Genomic DNA, 20261 nt, shown 5'->3' on the forward strand with positions numbered 1-20261 from the left:
TAGGGAGCCTCAATCACCAGACAGACAGTATTGTAGACATCCTGACGAGTCCTTGGCTTATTTCATTTTCTTTGTATGTGCCTTTTCACTGCCTTTGGTGTCTTTGATAACCTGCAAGTCCCTCCTAGTGAGAGGCAGCATCATGGAGTGGACTGAGCAGAGGCCTAGAATGAGAACTGGGTTTAGATCCCGGCTCTGCTGCTGATTAGTTGGTTAACTTGGAATGAGTTACTTAACCACCCTGGGCATCAACAGCTCTTTACCTGTAACATAAATTGTTATGAAGATCCAGAGTGCTATTGTACAGCAGCTATATTTCTGGTATGTAGCAAGCATACAAGTGGTGACTGCTAAAAAATTCCATAGTGTGCATGGCCAAACAGAGATGGCATGGAAGTAGAAAATTCTGAACTTCCACTGCTCTCTCTTTGTTTGGTCACTAGGGTTGAGGTTTGGTCTACTACCACACTTACACACCTTCCACATGCCTACTTTCATTTCTCTTTTCCATCTTATAAGAAATTTCTTGCATGAGGGTTCAAACCCAAGGATGAGAATCAAACAATAAGTGCTTACCAGAAAAAAAGAAAAAACTTATTTCTAGTAATTATTAGGTACAAAAGCAATAGCACTGGTTTTGCAGTTAAGGTAAAATTTGTAAACTAGTCTGATCACAGCCACTGAATCAGAGCCTTAAATAAAATTTAATTTCATCTGTTCAGGTGATTCATTTTCTTGCTACAAACTCCAAACCCCTTTAATCCATACCCTTTAAAAGGGCAGGATGTGGTCAGGCACAGTGGTTCACGCCTATAATCCCAACTGAAAGGGGCCTGCCCCTCCACACCTGTGGGCGTTTCTCTCGTCAGGTGGGAGGAGAGACTGAGTTCTCTCGGTATTTATTGATCATTATCTTTACCATCTCAGAAAGGGGGATGTGGCAGGACAATAGGGTAATAGTGAGGAGAGGGTCAGCAGGAAAACATGTGAACAAATGTCTCTGTGTCATAAATAAGGTTAAGAAAGGGTGCTGTGCTTTGATGCGCACTTACATAAGCATCTTGGTGCATTAACGAGCAGTACTGCCACCAGCATGTCTCACCTCCAGCCCTAAGGCGGGTTTTCTTCTATCTCAGTAAATAGAACATTCAATCGGGTTTTACACTGAGACATTCCATTGCCCAGGGACCAGCAGGAGACAGATGCCTTCCTCTTATCTCAACTGCAAAGAGGCCTTCCTCTTTTACTAATCCTCCTCAGCACAGACCCTTTACGGGTGTCGGGCTGGGGCTGGGGGATGGTCAGGTCTTTCCCCTTTCCCTTCCCACAAGGCCATATCTCAGACTATCACATGGGGCGAAACCCTGGACGATACCTGGCTTTCCTAGGCAGAGGTCCCTGCGGCCTTCCCAGTGTTTGTGTCCCTGGGTACTTGAGATTAGAGAATGGTGATGACTTTTAACAAGCATACTGCCTTCAAGCACTTGTTTAACAAAGCATATCCTGCATAGCCATTAAACCTTGAGTAAACATGGCACATGTCTCTGCAAGCACAGGGTTGGGGGTAGGGTTACAGATTAACAGCATCTCAAGGCAGGAGAATTTTTCTTAGTACAGAACAAAATGGAGTCTCTTATGTCTACTTCTTTCTACATAGACACAGTAACAGTCTGATCTCTCTTTCCTTTCCCCACACCAACTCTTTGGGATGCCAAGGTGGGCGGATCACTTGAAGTCAGGAGTTCGAGACCAGCCTGGCCAACATGGTGAAACCCCGTATCTACTAAAAATGCAAACATTAGCCAGGTGTTGTGGTGTGGGCCTGTAGTCCCAGCCTCGGGAGGCTGAGGCAAGAGAATCGCTTGAACCTGGGAGGCGGAGTTTGCTGTGAGCCAAGATTGCACCACTGCACTCCAGTCTGGGTGACAGAGCAAGCCCACGTCTCAAAAACAAACAAACAAAAAAGGATAGGCTGGACACAATGGCTATAATCCCAGCACTTTGGGAGGCCCAGGCGGGCGAATCGCTTGAGCTCAAGAGTTTAAAGACTAGCCTGGGCTATACAGCAAAACCCTATCTCTACAAAAAATACAATAAATTACCCAGGCATAGTGGTATGCGCAGTAGTCCCGGTTCCTTGGGAGGATTAGGTGGGAGGATCACTTGAGCCCAAAAGGTCAGGGCTGCAGTGAGCCATGATTGCACCCCTGCACTCCAGCCTGGGCGACGGAATGAGACCCTGTCTCAAAAAAATAAGTGAGTGAATGAATGAATGACCCTGTCTCGAAAAAATAAGTGATTGAATGAATGAATGAACGAACGAACGAACGAATGAATAAACATGGCATAGGGTTCTTCAGCAAGTCAGCAAACCATTTTTAGGTTCTTTTTCTTCTTTTTTCCCCTGCTGTCCTAATTTTCTACTGAACATTTTTAGGTTCTTGTTTAGGTTGTTGATTTTCATTTTTTGCTACAGTTTTTCTCCTTAAAATATATAGTCTGGTTTTCTACTCATTCCTTTTCCCTTTGCCATTCTGAATTGTGTCTGAATTTGATATCTTAAATTGCATGACATATTCTTTTATGTTTACCAAAATACTGGTCAAACTTAGTCATGTATAATGGGTAACGAATAGTATTTTGTAGTTTTTATTTCAGACAGAGAAGGCATAGATGTTTGGTCAGAAAGTTTCTAGAACATCCTCAGTTGTATTCCTTTCTTCCTTTGGCATTTAATGTTAATCTCTTAGCAAAGACATATTAGAGTTTGGTTTTATTACCGGTTTTTGCATTATCACATAATCTGAGATGAGTGACCTGCTTGTGGAGCATTCGATCAAGCAGCTTTCTTTCATGGCTGTGTCCTAGGCTGCACTCTGTGCCTTTGTGCTCTAACTAAGGTGATTTTTTTTCTTGGGCTTCTGGCCTAGAAAAATAAATTGTGCCTTTTATTCTTGCTGACTGTGGTTTTCTTAGGTACCTCACTTAATTCTCTCCGCCTATACATTTCTGTTTATGAAATCTGCTAATAGATGTCCATTTTTGTTTTTTGTTGGTTTTTTTTTTTATCTTTCTTAGAATCCTCACAAATTCTTTCCTGATGAACGTTTTGGGGATGAAAGTCCACTCTTGACAATGAGGCAACCTGGGAGATGTCGCGTAAACAGCACCCCTCCTGCAGAAACCATGTTTACAGATCTGGACTCTTTTGTGGCCTTCCATCCACCCTTGCCCCCTCCACCACCTCCCTACCACCCCCCAGCTACCCCAATCCATAACCAACTCAAAGCAGGCTGGAAACAAAGACCTCCCAGTCAGCACCCTTCACGTTCATTTTCTTATCCCTGTAATCATTCGCTGTTCCACTCCAGAACAGCTCCTAAAGCTGGCCCTCCCCCAGTCTACTTGCCGAGTGTGAAAGCTGCACCACCTGATTGTACCAGCACTGCAGGACTGGGCAGACAGACGGTGGCTGCTGCTGCCGCCACCACCACCTCAACAGCAACAGCAGCAGCAGCGGCAGCAGCAGGAGCAGCATCTGAGAAGCAAGTGGTAAGTCAGCACTTCAGTAACTTGCTTCATATTCCGTTTATGGACTCTTAGAAGCAATTTTCTTGGCCCCAAGAGGCCCACTGGGACTCAGCAGTGCCCAGAAGTATTGCTGACAAATGGCAGGCATAGACTTGAGGGGTATGGAAAAGAGGGAAAAACACCAGTGTACTTGAATGAGAAAAGACAGGAGGAGAGAGACCAAGAGGTGTGGATGGAGGAGTTGAGTATCTTCTTATCTTTTTGCTCATTTGGCAGGATTAGGAAGGAATATGGGGTTACTGAGCAGCATAAAGGAATATACCAGTTTCACGTTCTGTTCAAGCACAGGTCTACAATTTGTCCCTGACTTCTACTATTCTGTAAAATCCACTATTCTACCACATGCTTTAATGGGACAAGAAGCAAGAGCTACTTATACCTACTTAAGTACAGTATACCATCAGGAATAATGTGGCAAAAACTCCCCATTCAGAAGATGAGCAGAAAATGAGGCCTCAGGCGTGCCTCTGCCTCTGAAGCTCATCAGCAGAGCCCCCACTTCACTCAGAATCGTAGTAGCCAGGGCTAGTGGCTAGTAAATTGATAGAGGATTCTTTGCTTGATTTTACCCTGTATTAGAGGTTTTATATAATACACTTGAAAAACATAGTGATTTTTCTTTTCTTTTTTTTTTTTTTTTTTTTTGGCCAGGTGCCATGACTCACACCTGTAATCCCAACACTTCAGGAGGCTGAAGTGGGAGGATCACTTGAGCCCAGAGGTTCAGAACCAGCCTAGGAAACATAGTGAGACCCTGACTCTACCAAATAAACAGATAAATTAGCTAGATGTGGTAGCACATGCCTGCAGCCCCAGCTACTCATGGAGCTGAGTTGGGACGATCACTTGAGCCTGGGAGGTTGTTGAGGCTGCAGTGAGCTACGGTCACACCACTGTCCTGCAGCCTGGATAACAGAGTGAGACTGTCTCAAAAAAAAAAAAAAAAAAAGGTTTTTAAGTCTTCCTACTTAGTCATGTGCTATCAGTAGCAAGTTAGAAGAAAAGATTCACCTGTTAGTTCAGGGAAACTTCATTAAAATATGGCTTATTGGAAGCTTGAGTCAAATTATGATCCTTTCTCAACTTTTTAACATAACCTCAAGATTTTATTTTTTATTTTTATTTTATTTTATTTTATTTATTTATTTATTTATTGAGACGGATTCTCACTCTGTTGCCCAGGCTGGAGTGCAGTGGTGCGATCTCGGCTCACTGCAAGCTCCGCCTCCCAGGTTCAAGTGATCCTCCTGAGTGGCTGGGATTATAGGCGTGCACCACCACACCCAGCTAATTTTTGTATTTTTAGTAGAGACAGGGTTTCACCATGTTGGTCAGGCTGGTCTCGAACTCCTGACTTCATGATCTGCCCACCTTGGCCTCCGAAAGTGCTGAGATTACAGGCGTGAGTCACTGTGCCCGGCCAACCTCAAGATTTTATTATCTTCACCGTGAAACAAAAGATGATGCTTACAACTGGATCAATTGTCCCTTTGTCTTATCTTCCCCTGGTTCAACATGCTTGCATCTCTTAATAGCCAGCATCCTCTTAGATCTGCAGTTGAGCTCAGTGCACTGAAGTTTCGGCACAATCTTTGTAGTTTTAGCCTTTTTCTGGAAAATCAGCCTAGTCTGCCCACCATAGTCACTCTGCTTCCTGTCATGCCGCTTTGCCTGGGCATACAGAGAATCCTTGCCCTTCCTCTACCATGTCACTTTGTGGGATTGGTGTGTGCCACACTGTGACAGAAAGTCCGATGGGTTTCAGGAAGGTTCACCACGTTTGCCGGAGAACTGTTAGCACAGAAAGCCTTTCTCAGCTTCTTAGACCTCTCTACCTCCCCTCTCTGCTTCCCCCGTCCCAGAATGTCAAAGGCTGGCCATGTTTGGTAAGCCAGATTCCTGTCCTGTTGGCCCAGGCCCTCAGTTCTACAATTACAAAATTCTACTACTTTATATTTTAAATAAAACTCCCTTTAAAGGTAATTTATTTGTATGTTCATTACAGTCTTAACTGTAATAATGAAAAATTGTAAACAACCTAATGTCCAATAGTAGCAGAATGATTAAATTAAGTCATGGTTCATTGATGCAGTAGAACGTGACATACTAACTTAAAATGGTGATCTCGAAGATTTAGTGACAGATTATATATGTACTAAATTTCATTAAAATTAATATACATGCAAAGGAGAAAAAAAGACCTCAAAATGCTAACAGTGGTATCTCTGTTCAAAAGGTTGGAATGATTTTTTTTGCCTTTATAGCTTTCTATATTTTTATAATTCTTAAAAATTCAGCCAGGAGCGGTGGCTCACATCTGTAATCGCAGCACTTTAGGACGCCAAGGCGAGCAGATCACGAGGTCAGAAGATCGAGACCATCCTGGCTAACACGGTGAAACCCGTGTCCACTAAAAATACAAAAAATGAGCTGGGCATGGTGGCATGCACCTGTAATCCCAGCTACTCAGGAGGCTGAGGCAGGAGAATCGCTTGAACCCGGGAGGTGGAGGTTGCAGTGAGCTGAGATCGTACCACTGCATCCAGCCTGGGCGACAGAGTGAGATTCCATCTCAAAAAAAAAAAAAAAATCAGTATGTGTTACTTTTATAATTGGGAAACAAAATCAGTGAACATCATTTTTACAGAGGATGGGTCCTTTTTTTTAACCCTCCCACCATTTTTGTCTCTGTCTGCAGCGAACACAACCTGTGCTGAACGATCTGATGCCCGACATCGCAGTGGGTGTGTCCACACTGTCACTCAAGGACAGGAGGCTTCCAGAGCTTGCTGTAGACACAGAATTAAGCCAGTCAGTTTCTGAAGCAGGACCAGGGCCTCCCCAGCATCTGTCATGTATTTCACAGAGACATACACACACTTCTCGGAAAAAACACACACTAGAGCAAAAAACAGACTCCAGAGAAAATCCACAGGAATATCCGGATTTCTATGACTTCTCAAATGCTGCTTGCAGACCTTCTACTCCTGCTCCCAGCAGACGCACCCCTTCCCCTTCGCAAGGTGGATATTTTGGTCCCGATTTGTACAGCCACAATAAGGCATCACCAAGTGGCTTAAAGTCAGCCTACCTACCTGGCCAGACGTCTCCTAAAAAACAGGAAGAAGCTAGGAGAGAATATCCACTTTCCCCTGATGGGCATCTACACAGACAAAAGAATGAGCCAATACACCTGGACGTCGTTGAGCAACCTCCCCAGCGGTCAGACTTTCCTTTGGCAGCCCCAGAAAATGCTAGTACCGGTCCAGCCCATGTCAGGGGACGAACCGCAGTAGAAACTGACTTGACTTTTGGGCTGACTTCTAACAGACCTTCACTTTCTGCGTGTAGCTCTGAAGCTCCCGAAGAGAGATCCAGTAGAAGACTGGCAGACAGTGAATCCCTGGGCCATGGAGCTCAGAGAAATACAGATTTGGAAAGGGAAGATTCCATAAGCAGAGGAAGGAGATCACCAAGCAAGCCGGACTTCCTCTACAAAAAGTCTGCCCTCTGAGAGCAACCTCCAAGTCGTCTGTGCCTGAGATGTGAAACATCCCATTTTATGATGTAACCCAACAACTTACAGACCAGTTTATCAATGCCAGCTGATAACTCCGTTTCACATGATTTTGTTGTAGTTTTTGTGTATATATGTGTTTATTAGACACAGCATGCTAAGAAGGTTTGTTTTTTTTTTTTTAAATGTTGCATCTGTCTGATTTGTGTTTGAACAATTATGTCGGGAAGCATTTTTAAGAACAAGCAGGCTGGCACTTTTTATTTCTCTTTACAAATGATGGAATTTTTTTGCACTTGTACATTTATTTTCTCTGTATTGATTTTATATCAGTATGTTAAACTTTATTGCCACATTTAAAGGACTGTATTTTCATACTTTTTTGCATTTTACCTTTCATCTACCAATCCATGTGCATTGGATTGCACACTAAGATGTATTTTCTTACGGAATAGTTGTGTTTATTTTTTAATTATAGAAATTCCAAAGAACAGCACGTCAGAATGCTCCTCTCTTTTCAGTAATTGTTTCAGTTCCGAGATCTTCCCGCTCAGCCTCCATAAATCTAATGTCCTTTTTTTTAATAAGTCCTAGGAGCTGGGCTTCATTCCTCCAGCGGGAGTCCAGTCAGGGTCCTGAAGTCTGCTGGTTCAGGAAAGAACAGGAAGGAGAAAAGCCTTCTGTGCCCAGGCTAAAGCTGTTATATTTCCAGTGTGGATGCAGTCAGAATCCCTGCACATTCTGGTCATAAGGATTAGAGTCACCAAATGAGGCTCCAAGGAGATCGCATCCCTTGGAATTAGAAAGCAGTGGAGACCGTGCACAGTGACTCACACCTGTGATCGGCACTTTGGGAGGCCGAGGCGGGCAGATCACTGGAGCTCAGGAGTTCAAGACCAGCCTGGGCAACATGGCGAAACTCCATTTCCATAAAAAAAAAAAAAAAACAACAAAACACTAGCCGGGCATGGTGGTGCACGCCTGTAGTCCCAACTACTTGGGGGGCTGAGGTGGGAGGATCGCTTGAGCCTGGGAGGTTGAAGACTGCAGTGAGCCAAGATTGCACCACTGTGCTCCTGCCTGGGCAACAATGAGACCCTGTCTCCAAAAAAAGAAAAAAAAAAAAAAGGCAGTGGAAATAGAGAAGTAACTTAAAGGGCACACTGACAGAATTTCTGGTTCTGAGCGTCAACTCTCCAGCTGCGATGGGGGAACTGACTGCTTGCTGCCTTTAATTGTCTTACTCTCTATGGGAAGAAAACAAAAGGGCTTCAGTCTCATGGATGTTATTTGGTGTTTGTAAACGTATGTTTTCTTTTCAACGATTTTCAAAGTATGTCTAAATTTTGGTGTTGGGTAATGCGTAATGCTTTCTCACCAACAGAAAAAAGGAAAAAAAAATGTTTTCAGTTAAACACTACATGTCCTACTTGAACTCCACGGGGACGCTGGTTTGGCATTTACTAAACCACTGAGCACATGGGGTCTTTGCGGATCCTCTCCCTTGGAAGGGCAATGTGTGAGCTAAGGACTGTTTTTTTCTTACTCTCCAATGTAAATATATTAGTATTTGAGTTTTTAAATCACTTCAACATTATTTGAGCATTTACTTTGTATTTTTACAAACACATAAACACACAGCCGTAGCACTTAGAAGAAAAGAGGCTTTCCAAACATTCCTTCTTCTGCAGGATATTTGGGAGCCTTTTTTCTGTGTATGTATATATATAAAAAAACCATGAATCACTCACACTCACTCGAAAACTATGCAGGGCTAGGAAGCCTCTACGAGCTACCGGATAAATGAATTACATGCACTTTGAAGTAAATAGGTTTTCTATTGGGTGTCAACAACTCTGATTTCTCCCAAAACTATAGTTTCTCTTACGGTCTTTTCCTCCTTTACCCTGTGGATATACACTCAGGAATAATCTGACATTTTAGAAAAACCCGAACAGTAGATAGTCTCCAAGATGGGAAACATGTCGTGTGTCTGCACACACCGGCAAACTGCCACCGCTCGTTCTGCTGCCTGACTGGTTAGCTGCTGTGCGGGTGCACTCGGTGACGCTGCTGGTGCAAGCTCCCGAGCTCCCAGAGTCAACACTAATCTGCAGGTCGGCTGTGCATCGCATTCGAGGCTCCTTTTTTAAAGAGAAAAACATAGGCCTCTGTTCTCATTTGTAAGAAATTTGACTCATAATAGAAGACGGTGTCTTTTGAAGCCCAGCCTCTGTCTGTCTTCAGAAACAAAAGCGAATGCCATCATATTCCTTGATGTGTGTTTCTACCACATATGTATGTTGACATGTTCATGTACTGCGCCGGTACCGCAAGTAAAACTCAGTAGGCCTAATTTGGATGGGGAGAAAAAACTCATCCCTGACCCTTTTTTTTTTTTTCTCCAAATGTTAGACCAGAGATGTTGATCCCACACATTCATTTTTCTGAAAATTTATGAACTATTCTCTCATGTCCCTGAAATATAATTATAAAAGTAAATGGCCACTATTCCTAAGATTATTTAGTTTATAAAGTTTGCTTTTAATCATACAGCAGCTTACCTGGCTAAAACTATGTGTATAAAGGGAAAACTTGCTTTAATCTGTGGGATTGCGGACTGGTGTGACTTGCAGAAGGTTAACAGGTGTGGGTTTTGTGTGTGTTAGATGAGGTGTTAGTGGACTTTTAATGTATCTTGTGAAATATGGTTACTAGGGTAAGTTGAAGAGCTACGTGCCTCTGGCTTTTGAACCCATCTATTAAATCTTTTTTAATGCTGTACTAAGATAAATGTGAAGTCTAAGTAAGGTTGCTCTCAGAAAAAAGCATATATATGTATAAAATAAAATTTAGGCCATGGGAACTGGCGTTTTACTTGGTGTAGGAATTTAGTGAGAACCAAATCACAAAAATACCAGATCTCCTTTTGAGATTGTGGACAATCAGGCCGTTTGGACAATCACCACTTCCAGTGCCCGCTGTGTGTTGAGGTTAGAGAACTACCGTTTACATGCCAGAGCCAAGAGGGGACATTCAAGTTTCTTAAAGATGCTGTTAGTCTTTTTTCTTATGTTATTGTTTTAGTTTTGTGATTTTTATGAATAATTTTAAGTTCAGAGTCAACCCGTGGCTCCTAAGGAAAAAAACAGCAGCATGAAAGGCAAAAAGTATTTGAAACATAGTTGTTTAAGTTTTCCACGCCCGTTCTCACATGCCCCCTTCAGCTTTATTTCTGGGAACATGTCCCTAGACCTCAGCTAGCCTGACACTGCAATAACCCGTTAGGCTTTGAGACTTTTCAGTGAATTCTTGACATTTCAGTCTTCTTATAGAATTCTTTATGAAGCCTTACCTAATTCTTGTTTTTGCTTCCTCAGAAACTTTATTATACCTGCCATCTTTCATTGGATTTTTGTTTTGGTTTGTTGTTGCCATTCTAGCAATGAGCTTAGTCCTTGTATATCTGCGTTAAGGTGCCGATGCAGAAGGCAAATTGGAAGCACGCGCCAGCGGCAGTGGGGCTTAAAGCCGACCTCCATGCATCATTCGCTAGAGTTGAAAGGACTGACATTTCTCAGTAACTACCCGGCAAAATATATATTTTCATAATGCTGAATTTAGAAAAAAAAATGTTTCATGAAACACTTGTAAGATACTTATTTTGAAATTAATTATAAGGCATTCATATTTTTAGGACTGAATTCAAAGGGAAATGCTTCTTTGACTTTTTTTCATTGTTCGGTTGACTTTCAGCTTTCTGGAGTGACTATTAAAGCAGCAGTGATGGGTGCTATTCCTGGTTCTGCGGTAGTTTACTTTGTCTACTAAGTGATTTACTTTCAAACCTCATTACAGATAATCTTACTAAAAGACTTAACATGCACACTGCTAAAAGGTGTTTTACTGTTTTCCATTAACGCTGTTGTATGAACAATATTTGGTGACATGTCTTTTTGTCCTGTAGATTGTCATATCTGTTATGTAGTTATCCTATTGGCAAGTCCTTTGATTTTTTTTTTTTCCTCTAGAAAATCCTCAGACTGTCAATCTTCTGTATTCTGAATATTATAATGCTGTGGCCATTTCTATAGAAAGATTACTTGCAAGTGTGTGTCTTGAAAATAACCTCTTGTATTTGTGTGTTTATGTGAGTTCTGTCTAAGAGGTCAGATAAGCTCTGGAAGCTTCATCATCTGTACCTACACGTGACTGTATCTGGGTTACATGGGCAGGCGGTACCAAGTCCTGCTCTTTGATGGGGTGGCTGAGAGAGAAGGGTTCCTGAACTCTCCTTGCTGTGTACGCACCACATCTGTACTTCAGAGCGGTGGAAAACCATCTACAACACTGCATTTCTTGTGGTTGTGCTGTTACTGGTATAAAGTCAAGTGCCTTCAATGCTAAAGGCTCAGAAATTTTTCTTAAACTGATTTCATGTCCTATGCAAGTGTTTTCTACAACCTGCATAACCAGTACTTTGTAAAACTTGTTTACGCTTCAATTGTACATAGTGATTTTTAAAGAAATATATAGTATTTTTATTTAGGTACCTCCAAACTTGAATTCGCCTGTGTGAAGCATTGTAAAACGATACATTTCTCTTTTGAGTACCATTACAGTTGTACAGAGGTTTTCACTGCTTCTATTTTTCTACTGTTACTGATAAGCATGTAACACTGACTTTATCCTACATATAGTTGGCATTTCAAATAAATGGCTTGTATAGAATCTGCTGAGTTGGATACAGTCTGTTTTAGCACTAGTGCAGCATATAGTCTTCCATTATAGATGTCATTGCACCCCTGGAGGGTAGAATTGGGAGGTTTTCTAGGTTGATTTTCTCTCTGTTTCTAGGATTTCAATCATTCAAGGCATTTTATTATCATCATCATCATCATTGTTTTCTTGGAAATCACACATTTTATTCTGAATTACCAGTTTCATTATTTTCTATTATTTCATTGAGATATTTCTGAGAAATTTTATTTTACAAATTTGAGTGAAAAGTTCCTCTCACAGGGGTCTGCAGGATTGCAGGAAGCTCAGCATGGCGCCCATGTGAACCAGGCACCTGGATGTGTCCTGCTCTTCAGAGCCCTTCGAGGGTCAGAGACCTGGCCTAGATTCTGAGCTTTGCTTTTGCTTTCACACCCAGGCTTAGTAATATTTTCCAATTTCAAAAGGAAATGAGATCATGATCTAGAGTCTAGGATTCTCAAAAAAAAAAAAAAAAACATGCAAAATGGAAAGTTTTCTAATTTCTATTTTTTTAAATGGCTACAAAAGAGCTCTTATTTTTTATTTTTTATTTTTCAGACAATGTCTCGCTCTGTCACCCAGGCTGGAGTACAGTGGTGTGATCACGGCTCACTACAGCCTCGATTTCCCAGGCTCAAATGATCCTCCCACCTCAGCCTCCTGAGTAGCTGGGGCTACAGTCAGTGTTACACCACTATGCCTGGCTAATTTCTAAAATTTTTTGTAGAGACGGGGTCTCACTACATTGCCTAGGATGGTCTCAAACTCCTGGGCTCAAGTGATGCTCCCACTTCAGCCTCCCTAAATGTTGGGATTATAGGCATGAGCCACTGCAACCGGCAAGCTCTTACTTTAAAATGTTTTTTATCGTTTCAGTGCTAAATTCTGTCCTAGCATCTCAGTCTTCATGCCTCACTAACAAGTTATTGCTTTATAGTTTGTAACCATCTTAGGTTTAACAGAAGGATATAAAGATACAATCTAAGGTTTCTGTGGGTAAGCTGCATAAATCTAAACAAGAGAATTGAATAAATCAGCGTTCATTTCTGCACTTGTGGATTATTCCTGGAAAAATGAACTCGGGCTAGCTTCCTGAGCCACTTTAGGCTTTACCTCTCCTCAATCCATTAGGGAATACTTCTTGAGTCCACTCCTCCTGGAGTCTGGGAATATGGAGTGGCAGACCAAACAGACGGGATCCCCAGTCTCAGAAACTTCCACCTCTAGCTGGAAATGACTTTTGTCCTAAAAACAAAACAAGGCCGGGTGCAGTGACTCAAGCCTGTAATCCCAGCACTTTGGGAGGCTGAGGCAGGTGCATCGTGAGGTCAGGAGATCGAGACCAACAAGGTGAAACCCCGTCTCTACTAAAAATAGAAAAATTAGCTAGGCATGGTGATGCGTGCCTGTAATCCCAACTACTCGGGAGGCTGAGGCAGGAGAATCACTTGAACCCGGGAGGCGGAGGTTGCAGTGGGCCAAGATCACACCACTGCACTCCAGCCTGGCAACAGAGCGAGACTCCGTCTCAAAACAAACAAAAAATACAAGGCAGTTATCACAGCTAAGGGGAAGACCAGCTTGAAATGGCCCAGGAATTAATGAACAGGAGGAGAAATGCTGGAAGCAGCACTAAACACTTAATGTAATTTTTTTTAATCCCTCATTGAGTTAGGAACTCTTTCCTTTGCTCCTCTGTGAATTAAGTACTATTATTTGTGCCATTTTACAAAAGAGAAAAGCCCGGAGATACTGAGCACCTTGTCCAAGCCAGAAAGTTGGCAGAGCTTGGGCTCAAACCCGGGCAGTCTGGCTCCAGAACCCTAGTCCTCAGCCATTGTGGTGTTCTGCGCACCAGGAAGTCTGGTGGTCTGGGCAGGGGAGAGTCTAATGTGCAAAAGGTGGAAGCGGCTTCAAGGATGGCAATCATTTTTTCATCCTGTCAGTTTTTCCGAACGTCGCTAGATGCTGAGACAGCAAAGTCGTGAAGAAAACAGTCACAGTCCCACTCAAAACATTTTTGAGTTTCCAAGAAGAAAAGACATTGAACTATAGAGGTAAGGCTCAATGTCTCACTGGTCCCAGGGGTGGGAAGGCTTCGTATGGGAGTGACCTTGAAGGTGCAGGTGAAGGAAGAGACAGAGCAACAGGGCGAGGATTTGGGAGGGAGGGCTCCATGGAGAGACAGATCCTGGACAGAGCGCAGGGGAGTGAGAGGGGGTGTGGGACCCTCCTAGGGCAGGGTGAGGCTTCCAAACGGCAACTCTGAAAGCTACTAGGGCATCGTACGCTGCGGCGTGGTTGAAAAGAAGCAGGAGTAGATTGAGAGATCCAGACAGGAGGCTGGCGTAGCCGTCCAGGGGAGAGCTGCCAGCAGCCAACAAAGAGAACAGATTCAGAACCTGCCGACGGTGCCATGTCTGCATGACTAGGTGCTTGCTCAGTGTGGGAAAGGAGGGGGAGCCAGATCTGGGGGGAAGACGGAGTTAGTGTTGGTCATGTTGACTTGGGAATGATTGCCAGGCAGCCAACTACTAGGTGGCAACTAGGTGTCAGCTGGGAGTCAGAGGAAAAGATTCTAGTTGGAGGCTGTGTGGGGGTTGTCCATGTATATGGGTGGCACTTACGGCCTTGGGAGTAGGTGGCGTGATTAGGGGAAAGGTTTAAAGGAAGAAGAAAGAGGGCTTGAATGATGAACTTGGGGGACTCCGACTTTTCCAAGCCAGCTGGAGGGAGTTGCTGGCCAAGGGCAGCCTAGCAGACAGAAAGCAAACCAGCAGTGTGCTGCTCAGAAGACCAGGCTGGGACAACTTGAGAAAAGAGGGAATGTGATCTTCAGAATAAATGAAGTGAAAGAAGCAATATACAAAAAATTGTATCCATATGCTCCCATTTGGAAAGAAGACAAAAAAAGGAAATGGATGCAAATACATACATAATTATTTCTGCAGCCAGGCGCGGTGGCTCACGCCTATAATCCCAGCACTTTGAGACGCCAAGGCAGGTGGATCATTTGAGGTCAGGAGTTCAAGACCAGCCTGGCCAACATGGTGAAAACCCATCTCTACTAAAAATACAAAAATTAGCTGAGTGTGGTGGCAGTGGCCTGTGATCCCAGCTACTCCAGAGGCTGAGGCGTGAGAATTGCTTGAACCCAGGAGGCAGACATTGCAGTGAGCCGAGATTGCGCCACTGCACTCCAGCCTGGGTAATAGAGCAAGACTCAGTCTCAAAACAAACAAACAAAAATTCTGCAAGAATCTACAAGAACGTGCATAGGACTGCCTCTGGAGAGGGATACATGCAACTGCCAATTAATGGCAGCCTTTTTGTACTGGTTGAGTGTTTAAATGATATGCAGGTATTACTTTTTCAAGTTAATTAAAGGTAAGAGATTAAGGGTCAATTCCACCCCTCTCCGAAAGTTAACCCTGTGGCTGCTGTTCCGAGGTTTTGGAAGATCGGGCCCCTAAGGCGGGTTGGGTCAGCTGCAAGGAGAAGGTGTAGAATTGGAAGAGCAGTTTGGTGGCAGCTGGAGAGAGAAGTCAGGTGGGGCAGGTGCGAGTCTGAGTGAGAGGTGAGAAGGTGGAGATGATCTGTGTAGACAGCCTTTTTGAGTAGCTTAGTGGTGGAGAGGAGGGAAACTGAAGGCATTGTGAGGAGTGAGGAGACGACCGAGCTGTCCCTGGAAGCTGGCTGGGGTCATCATTACTGTCATCTTGTGGGTCAGTCATGAGAGACCTTGTCACACACGTAGGCTTCCCTTGTCCCCCGGGAAGCTGGTTGACTTATCAACAGGAGAAGGAGGTCGGCTCCACATCATTTGTTCTTTTATATATATACTTTAAGTTCTGGGTTATATGTGCAGAATGTATAGGTTTGTTACATAGGTATACACGTGCCATGGTGGTTTGCTGCACCCATTAACCTGTCACCTACATTAGGTATTTCTCCTAATGCTCTCCCTCCCCAGCCCCCACCCTCTGACAGGCCCCGGTGTGTGGTGTTTCCCCCGTGACCATGTGTTCTCATTGTTCAACTCTCACTTATGAGTGAGAACGTGTGGTGTTTGGTTTTCAGTTCCTATGTAAGTTTGCTGAGAATGATGGTTTCCACCTTCATCCATGTCCCTGCAAAGAACATGCACTCATCCTTTTTCACGGCTGCATAGTATTCCATGGTGTATATGTGCCACATTTTCTTTATCCAGTCTATCATTGATGGACATTTGGGTCCCATCATTTGTTCTTAAGGATTCCTCACTTCCTACTTGCAGCTCCTCTCTCCGGGTGTTCAGAAATCATTCCACGGTAGCTGCTAGTTTGTTTTAGAAGCCTCTAGGGGACACCTGTCAGGTCACCAGTCCATAGTTTCCAGAATCTACCATCCCCCATCTAAAAGTACAAAAGCAAATGAATTGAGACCTATGGTCATTTCTGGCGTTGGGGTCCCTGTCTCTCTCTCGGTCGTCCTACCTAGAGTGCTATGAATAGTTCCCGAGTCACTTCTGCAGGGCCTCCCGACTCCTTCTGCCCATGCTCGCCTGCTTTTGCTCTGCTTTTTCGGTTCAAGGCTGTCCTCTCACAGAAAGTATGGAAGTGAGTCATGTGTTTCCACACTCCCTGTAGTCAGCTAACTGTCCTTGCTCCACACCTGGCTTTATACATTGCACTCACGGTCTTGGGGTTTCTCATGGGCATCACCCCAGTCTGGAGTTTAGCTCCACGGCCCACCCAACAGGTCCATCTGTCTCCAAGCCTCTTGCCTGCGGACCCTTTTTTATTCCGTCTCTGAAACCCAGAGCTCACCAGTTCCATACAACCATGTCCCTTTCCTCCGGTGCCAGCCCCATGCCTTTCCCCGGCCTGGGATTAAGCTGTGCCCCTCGGAGAGCTTGCCGGTGCTTTGAGCCTCATCTCGCAGAGCCTTGGATTCGGGCTCTCATGCCTTGTCTCCAAGCTTTGGGGACTGTTCTTGTGCAGGCTATTGGCCTGTGGAGGGTCTTCAGAGAGGGTGAGGAGGCAGAGCCAGGAAAGCATGGCTGGGAGGAGGGAGGAAGGCAGGAGGAAGGCCTGCCCGGGCTGGGGGATCCTCGGGGTACCTGCAGGGCGGGGCCGGGGCTGGGCCTGCATCTGCCACTTCCTGGCTGTGGAAGCTGGGGCAAAGCGCCTAACCCCTCTCCTCATCCTTAAACTGGAGATAATGCGAGTGCACTTCTTGAGCGCTGGTCGCGGGCTTTCCATGTCTGACCCACGATCCTCAAGTCACCCTGTGCAATAGTTCTCATCCTCAGGTTCAGGTGAAGAAAATCCTCCTCAATACCTGCCTTGCAGGGCTGCTACGGGCTCCTGTGGGCACCTGTAGACGCCTGCACTCTCCTGGAATTCCTCACCCTTCATCTAGCTAGCTCCACGAATACCCTCCATCTCTGGAATCTTCTGGTACAGTCATTGCCAACCCTTTTGGCACCAGGGACCGGTTTCATGGAAGACACTTTTTCCACGGATAGGGGTGGCGGGGCGGGGCGGGGGGCGGTTGGGGAGGGTGGGGGGTGAGGAGGTTGGTTTCGGGATGATTCAAGCGCATTGCTTTTAACATTGGATTCTCATAAGAAGCGCGCAACCTAGATCCCTCTCATGCGCAGTTCTCAATAGAGTTCTCCTCCTATGAGAATCTAATGCCGCCGCGGATCTAACAGGAGGCGGAGCTCAGGCGGTAACACTCGCCGCGCACCTCCTGCTGTGTGGATCCTGACGGACGATGGACGGTACCGTGGGACCCTCGTTCCAGCAGAGGCACCATAAATGCCTCCCTGCCCTCTGAGACTGATCTAAAAGCAATTGTTCTTCCCATCTCTCCATGTTCCAGCGGAGCCACTGAAGTCCCTGGGAAGTCCAAATGTAAGTGACCCCGAGAGACCTTAGTGCCCCCAACATCCCACCATTCCTGGGCTGCTGGGACTGGGTTCTTTGCAGAGTTGCAGTCAGGTGACCCTGTGCCTGCCGCTGCCGCTCTCCCTCGCCAGGCTTCTTCCTACAGAAGTCCCCGGATGACACCCAAGGTTGTTTCCCCGCCCTGCTCAGGTGTCCTCCCCCATCCCCAGTGCCAGCGTCCTTGTGCTCCTACCCCGCCCCTCCTGCCTCCTGCCCTGGCTGCCCTCCTAGCTCCTCCTCGCCCACTTAGCCCTCTCCCAGGACGTGGGCTCCTTCTCACTCTTTCCACGGACTGTGTGTCAGGAAGGGTGGTGGGAGACGTCTCTCTAACACCCCAGCACCTCTCCAGCCCCCACGGTCCAGTGTCCCACTCCCACCCTTGCAGCTGCCACCCCCAGTCACTCCTTTCGTATCCTGAAGGCTTTGGCTCCAACCTCACTAACGTCCTCTCTGGTGTCATCCTGGTAGCTGCCTAGACCGTCTCCAGCTACCTGTCCATGGCACAGCTCTCCCCTGTCCCCAGAACGTCTCTACCTTTGAAATCCTAACCTCACTGCCCACTCTCAGGCCGGATCGCCTCCTGTCCAGAGCCTCTCCCTGGACCTCCTCTGAAACTCTGGCCTCCTTGCTCCCCTGCCAGGATGGTCCAGCTTCCATAGGTGGCAGCCGTCTCAACGTGCCCAGCTGCAACCCATCCTCCCCGCCCAACTCAACCCATAAACAGGGTGTCCATCTCCAGCTTTGGGAGACTGAAGACAGCCATGCCCCAGTGGTACCTGTGGTCCCCAGCCTCCCGTGGCTCACTGTGCCTGGGTCCTGCGGGTCAGCCTTAACCTGTTCTTCTCGGGGCCACTTTCCACCCCTCTTCTCTCACCTGAGCCGCCCTCCAGCGCACTCCTCCCCCCCCCCACCTCTTCCCTCCTCTTACCTGAGCCATCCTCTAGCTCACTCCTCCCCTCCCACCTCCCAGGGAAATGGAGGCTGCCAATGGAACTCCCTTGATTTTGAGGCCTCATTCCAACACCCTCACCTGCATCCCCCTGCCACCAGGTCTGGTGGTCCTTCTGTCCCATCCTATCCCATCTTCTAACAGCTCCAATGTCACCTATGGTCCACTCTCAGCAATGGCTCCACCTTAAGAATGTGCGTTGGCCCAAGTGTCTCTGAACTTCAACAAGCAACTCCCTGGACTGGCCTTCTGCAGCCGCACCCTCTCCTTGTCCCCTCACAGTGGTGCCAACTGTGCACACTCCCTGCCCTCTGCAATCTGGCCTCCACCCGCCACTTGTGGAAATTGCTCTAGCCAAGGTCACCCGCTGGTGACCTTCATCATTAAACGCAGTGGATGCTGTCGGGGCCCCTGGCCCTCCCCGCCCTCATTTCCCTTCTATCCAGGAGCACTCCTGCCCCCCATCCCCTCACTCGCCTCTGGCCTGCCTGATACCAAGGCTCTGTCCTGCCTTGGTCCCTCCCCTCCCTCTCTCCTTCTTGGGAACCAAGTGCCCAACCAGGACATTAGCTCTGGAGTGTCCTCAACCAACGTCAGGGGCTTAGCATGAAGAATGCTGCTTGCTGTGTAGAGGGTGCCTGCCCTCGGACCAGCCTACCTCCTGGAGTGTAGGACCAGGGAGGGGCCCAAGCAACCACAGACAAGGCCACGTTACCCCAAATCAGCCTTACCAGGAATAAAATGGGGGTGGGGATCTGTCTTTCTTATTTCTAAGTAGGCTTAGAACTTAAAATCTCAATGGACCCAGACCCTTTTGCTCTTGACTTTGCTGCAGAGGCACCCCAACTTCTGTAACGTGGGTTCTTGGCCTCCCCAACCCCCGGGCTGCCCTTCTCAACCTGCACCTCAGCTTCGGCCATTTCAGCGCTGGTGTCCCTGGCATCTGCCCGAGGCCCCCTTTCCTTCTCACTTTTCCTTATCTCCCTGGGGAAGAGCCCATTCATTTCCATGGTGCCAATGAGTGTGGCTGCTGATCACTCCCAAAGCTCATCCCCAGCCTTGGCCCCTGGACCTCAGATCTATTTACACAGCACCCCTCTCAGATGCCCAGCAGGCAGCTCCAAGCCACTCAGCACCTGTCTTCTGCCCCAGCCTAGCCTGTGCTGCAACAAAACCATTTGTTGCTCCCCATGTCTTTCCTATGCAAAAACCTCCTCCTGGGGAGAAGCAGACGCCAGTGCCATGCAGCCTGTAGAACCGTGAGGCAAGATAAACCTCTCTTCTTATAAATCACTCAGTCTCTGGTATATTTATTTATTTATTTATGAGACAAGACCTTACTCTGTCACCCAGGCTGGAGTGCAGTGCAGTGGCACAATCACAGCTCATTACAACCTCAACCTCTCAGGCCCAAGTGATCCTCCCACCTCAGCCTCACAAGTAGCTGGGACTGCAGGTGTCCGCCACTACGCCCAGCCAATTTTTGTACTTCTTGTAGACACAGGGTTTC

At 46.2% G+C, this 20261-nt stretch overlaps 1 protein-coding gene across 2 annotated transcripts in view; it reads left to right on the forward strand.

Annotated features, from left to right (window-relative positions):
• LOC105467664 (BTB domain containing 7) overlaps positions 1 to 12354 on the forward strand; it is a 104695-nt gene extending 92341 nt beyond the window's left edge. For both annotated transcript variants that reach the window (XM_071099679.1, XM_071099680.1), the window contains exons 10-11: positions 3079 to 3552; positions 6290 to 12354. In XM_071099679.1, coding sequence (XP_070955780.1) covers positions 3079 to 3552; positions 6290 to 7105 — 1290 coding nt within the window. In that variant the 3' untranslated portion in view covers positions 7106 to 12354. The remainder of the gene's footprint in view (positions 1 to 3078; positions 3553 to 6289) is intronic.
• Positions 12355 to 20261: the final 7907 nt, after the last annotated feature.

Source organism: Macaca nemestrina, chromosome 7 (genome assembly GCF_043159975.1).
Source record: "Macaca nemestrina isolate mMacNem1 chromosome 7, mMacNem.hap1, whole genome shotgun sequence".
In the NCBI taxonomy this organism is placed as follows: domain Eukaryota; kingdom Metazoa; phylum Chordata; class Mammalia; order Primates; family Cercopithecidae; genus Macaca; species Macaca nemestrina.